The sequence below is a fragment of the Galeopterus variegatus genome, unplaced genomic scaffold, assembly GCF_000696425.1.
Source record: "Galeopterus variegatus unplaced genomic scaffold, G_variegatus-3.0.2 Scaffold3571, whole genome shotgun sequence".
NCBI lineage: Eukaryota > Metazoa > Chordata > Mammalia > Dermoptera > Cynocephalidae > Galeopterus > Galeopterus variegatus.
The window spans coordinates 59,606-64,745 of record NW_007729682.1 but is presented as its reverse complement, the minus strand read 5'-3'; the positions used below and the strand labels follow the sequence as shown (position 1 = coordinate 64,745).

The following is a 5,140-nucleotide window of genomic DNA, read 5'->3' as shown; positions in this document are numbered from 1 at the left end:
GGGGAGAGGTACGCGTGCAGGTAAATGATGCTCATGGACGTGCGGCAGAGGTTCCAGGACCCCATTGCCAGCTGATCTGCTCCTACAGATTTGCACTCCAGATCCTAATCTGCACACGTCCCTCCAAGGCTCCCACGGGAGGTGCTGCGGCTCCAGCGGGGGACTAAGCAGAAAGGCTCGGAATTGCTTCTGACTTGCCTTTTTTACCATCCAAAGTGGGTCTGTCCCCACCTCTTCCACAGCAGACACCTGTCTTGGGGTGAACGTGCACCAGTGCTGAAGTGCTAGTCACTCAAGTTGCCTGGTGCTTTCCTTACAAATCTGGGTTGAGTGGGCTCAGGGGACAGGGCATGTGCACCCAGTGATGATTCCTTCCTGTGACCATCCACTTGGTCTTGATGGCATCTCTTGGGGGGTGTGGGCTCGCTGGGGCCCCTGGGGGTTCTGGGGCTTGCATTTGGTGTGTGTCTCCATGTGCCCCCCTGTCCATCCCCGAGCCCTCTTCAGGCCCAGGAGCCCCTCCCAGATTCACCTGCTGCAGGTCTCCTCTTGCAGGCACCAGGTGTGGGCATGGGCGGGGGTCCCAGAGCCATTGCACTGGCCTCGTGTCCAGGTCAGCAAAAGCTCCACACGATGCCAGTTGTGACCTGCGTTCATCGCAGCGGCCTCTCCACGTGTTTTATTTGATGTTGCAATAATCATGTGATAGCGTAAGGGCTGTTTTCATGGACAGGAGTGAGTGAGCTGCCTCAGATCACACATGTGGAAGCCAGGGTCTCCACGGGCCCTTTGCAGAAGCACCAGCCTGGCCAGGCGAGGTGGCAGAGCTGGGGGTGAGCAGGAGACCTCCTGTGTTCCTCTCCACACCAGAAGCAGCTTCAATGTCATTGGACAGAAGCCCTGGCTGTCCAGGCTGTCCTCCTCACCCCCAAGGGCGACATCTGTGGCAAAGACACAGCCCTTCCTCCACCCTGAGGCTCAGGAGCACATTGTATGTGGATTTGCCAGTTTTTCCAGCCAAACAAGAGTTCAGATATTGAAGCCATCTAGTCTCAGAGAAATTTAAAACTAATCTAAGGATTAAAAAAATATATATTTGTACAGTTTTTAAAGTCTCATATTACTGGGCAGGAAGTTTCCAGAATAACTCTTCAGTGCCTGACACTTGGAGACTCAAGTGAACTTGAGCCACCATCTGTCCCAAAGTCCACCCCTCTTCTCAGCATCACTCTGCCTCCAGCTTGCACCGTCCAGGAGAACGAGACTAGCTGTGAACTCGCCCTGCCGCTGGCCTCAGACACTGCAGTTTCTGCTCAGCTCCCAGAGAAAGTGCGAGTACATCAGAGGCTGGCAGCCGGTCCCCGAGGAGACGGTCGCTGCGTTGGGTGATTTTCAGGGATAGGGCTCTTTAGGTATGCAAGGTATTCTTTTTCTCTTTAAAGAAATTCTTCAAGCCCACCCGCCTTCCGGGCTCAGTGTGAGGGCTTTCTATTGAATTCATACACGTACACACACACTCACTAACTCGTGGGGTGTCAGGTATTTCTGTTTTTACCTGTTGTCCCTCCTTGCCTTCAAAATGGGTTCCCTTTTAAGTTTCCTGATTGCCAATTCCTGCACAACTCGATGCCTTATGAATATTTAGGGGAATTTTACGCTCATGGAAGATGCGGCCTCCTGCAGAGACAAGCAAAATGAAAGAATGGGACGTGATTGGATCCATTCAGTTCACGGCGATGTGAGCACGAGAAATGCTGTCATGTGTCTCCCTTAATTCTCCGTGGCTGCACGAACCATGCCCGGCAAATCATTCCACCCTAGCCGCTGCCTTTGTGGGACCCAGCTGTAGAGGTGACGCCACCTCCTTGTTTCGTTTGCATTAGGGATTGGCTTCTTGGGAATGACGTTCCATGGTCACTTGCTTACAGTTGAAGCCTTGCAGATTCTCACTTCCTTAATCTAACAATCTGCTAATTCGAAAAATTGAAAAAAAGAGAAAAACTAGCCTCCCCGTCTACTTGTCAGTGCAGACGTAGCCGTCGGGAGCTTTAATGAGGTACAGAATCAATTCCAGAATGTGTTTGTTCTCCCATCAACAGTGACTAATATGTCACGCGGTTTTCTCATGATTGTTTAAAACAAGCTCGCTGTGGTAACTGAAATAAACACAAGAAGCCCATTTTGTGATCCCGACCTAATTGCTTTTTAATCGTAGTGCTTCTCTTGCTCGTTTCTAAGATTTGCCTCTCTGGAGTGGTTTTCCCAGTCTCTGTCTGCCGGGCGTTTTCCCGCAGGGGCACCCGTGCACGTGGCGCGCTGGCCGTTGTCCGACAGCTGCTGGAGCGTCCAGTCCTTCACCACTTAAATGTTTTAGCCATGGTTGAGCTGCAGAGGCAACATTTTAAACCTGTCTCCTTTTCCCACTGATTTCTCTTTGATTTCATCTTTCATTTGGGGAGATGATTCACGGCTCTGGAAATCTACGTGAAGAGCTAGAGTCAGACAGTTCTTTTAAATGCACCGGTCCCATGGGAGGTTTCCCCCCTTCCTCAATCCCAGTGGCAGTGGGTTTAACTGCTAGAGTTGCAGGAATGCTCTGCAAATAATACACACCGTTGTGGGGGGAACTCAGTGTAGGGCAGACAGAACAGCCGCCTCCTGCTCGGTCACAGGTGACACTTTTCCGTCCTCACGACTACTCGTTCAAAACCTGTTCTCCTGAAGCCAGCCATGCATGCTTTCGCTGCCTACCCCAGCCTCGCTTCCAGGCTGGCATCATAGTGTCACCAATTTAGTGGCTCTGCATGCACTCAGACCACAATCGGACTGTCCGCACCGTGCTCATGAGCCGCGCACCCTGCCCAGATGGACTGTCGCCACGGGACNAGTTGCAGGAATGCTCTGCAAATAATACACACCGTTGTGGAGGGAACTCAGTGTAGGGCAGACGAACAGCCGCCTCCTGCTCGGTCACAGGTGACACTTTTCCGTCCTCATGACTACTCGTTCAAAACCTGTTCTCCTGAAGCCAGCCATGCTTTCGCTGCCTACCCCAGCCTCGCTTCCAGGCTGGCATCATAGTGTCACCAATTCAGTGGCTCTGCATGCACTCAGACCACAATCAGACTGTCCGCACCGTGCTCATGAGCCGCGCACCCTGCCCAGATGGACTGTCGCCACGGGACCCTCTGGGAGCATCGCTCTGTACTGGAAGGTTCTTCACGTCCACACACCTGCCTTGCAGGGCTCCTCAGGACGGATTCTGCTGGGGCTGGTCCCACCTTTCCTGGTTGTTTCTAGGGTACGATCCTTTAGCATCTTCTACCCGGAGCTATCAGAGTCCTATTTTTAAAAATGGCCATTCAGTGACCTTCGGTCTCGTGTCTGTCTGTTGAGCCCAAACATGAGAAGTGTCTTGTTGAATCCGCTGGACTTTGTTAGGCCTGGCCCTGAGTCTAGTAGTTTTCAGAGGAAACCCCAGGGTTGTTTCACTACAGCCCGAAGGAAACGGAGAGGCTCAGGTTCCCATCGATCATACGCCCACCCCGCTTCAGCCTGTGCCCCAGACACAGGGGTTGTGTGGAGGTGGCCTGGCCGGCGAGGGACGTGTGTCTCTGCTGTCCAGGGTGAGGACGGGCAGTCGGGCCCGCTGTTCTCAGCGAGAACAGGTTCCAAAGATCGCAGAAGGACCACATGCCTGCTGCAGGGGACGCGGAAAACAAGAAAAGAGCAGCCACAGTTGGCACTGGTGGCGGGGATAACCGTGCGACTGTGAGACACACAGCTCTAGAGGTGTGTGTGCATGCGCCTGGAAACGCGATCTCACTGTTTCAAAACATACTTTTTTTAAGCATGTTAGAAAGATGTTCTCAATATGTTACTTTGTGCCGAAATCTTTCCGTCTCTTACTGCGTCACTCGGCTTGTGTTTTTCTGTTTCCTGATGTCTTGTTGGTTCTTTATCTCAGAACAGGCCAGTAGCTCCCGCGGCTCACAAGTTAATCTCGCAGGTTGGTCTGTGTGCCCTTTCAGGGGAGCAAGCCCTGGCTGGTCTGGGTCCGTTGTTCAGAGGACGGTCTTTCTCTTCTTCAGGTGTCAGCGGAAGCAGTGGCGGGTGGACCTCCCGGCCACCAGCGTGGTGATCACATTCCACAATGAAGCCAGGTCGGCCCTGCTGAGGACAGTGGTCAGGTGAGGCCAGGAGGTACCCCCCAACCTCACCTGTCACATCGTATGGGAGGTGGGACCCGTCAGGGCCACCAAACATGAGCTGCATCCCTGGTGCTGTCAGGGGGCTGCAGACAGGGTCACCTGCCTGCTCAGCTCAGGTAGCGGCCGGTGGCTCCCCCAGCCAAGGATCAGGGCTGAGGTGTGGGAATTCCCCACCCCTCCCCCAGAAAGGGCCACGACCTGTACGCTCTTGTGTTTCCTCAGTGTGCTTAAGAAAAGCCCGCCCCATCTCATAAAAGAAATCATCTTGGTGGACGACTACAGCAGTGACCGTAAGTACCGAGAGCGAGTTCGCCCACGCCCCGACCTCCTGCCCGGCACCAGCCTCCTGCAGAGGAGCGAGCGGGCCGGACATCAGGGCCTGCAGGGGGGGCAGCTCCGGGACGCCCCGGGGAGACCAAGGCCCGCAGATGACCGAGAACCACTGTGCGGGCACAGGAGCCCTTGTAAGGTCAAGTTCAAAGTGCTGTCTTCTTTTCTCCTCCTAGCCGAGGACGGGGCTCAATTGGGGAAAATCGAGAAAGTGCGGGTTCTTCGGAACAATCGGCGGGAAGGTAAGAGCCTTCCCCTCACTCAGGACCGAGACCCTTGAGTTCTTTTCCTGGGCCCAGTCGCAGCTTAAAGAAGCCCTCAGCTGACAGAGCCATGAACCGCCTGAGCTTTCTGTTTCCCTCTGCCACAGTCACTTGGGAGCTGCTCTCAGCAAGCACGGGAAGGACTTTAAATGCTTAACTGACTAGAATTGTTTGTATACGCGGGCACGAGTTCAAATAACATTTTTATTTATATATTTAGAAAAGTGGCTTCTTTCTTTCACAGCCTAGGAAGTCTTATCAGTCTCTTGAGTACAAGAGTGTAGAAGAAAAACAAAAACATAGCCATGAGACATTTCATGGCTCCACGCTCCGGGC

General features: G+C 53.5%; 1 protein-coding gene across 1 annotated transcript in view; it reads left to right on the top strand.

Annotated features, from left to right (window-relative positions):
* The window catches only part of GALNT2 (polypeptide N-acetylgalactosaminyltransferase 2), an 82,898-nt gene that overhangs the window by 40,611 nt on the left and 37,147 nt on the right, over nt 1-5,140 (top strand). The window contains exons 3-5 of the mRNA XM_008585438.1: nt 4,092-4,190; nt 4,434-4,501; nt 4,718-4,783. Coding sequence (XP_008583660.1) covers nt 4,092-4,190; nt 4,434-4,501; nt 4,718-4,783 — 233 coding nt within the window. The remainder of the gene's footprint in view (nt 1-4,091; nt 4,191-4,433; nt 4,502-4,717; nt 4,784-5,140) is intronic.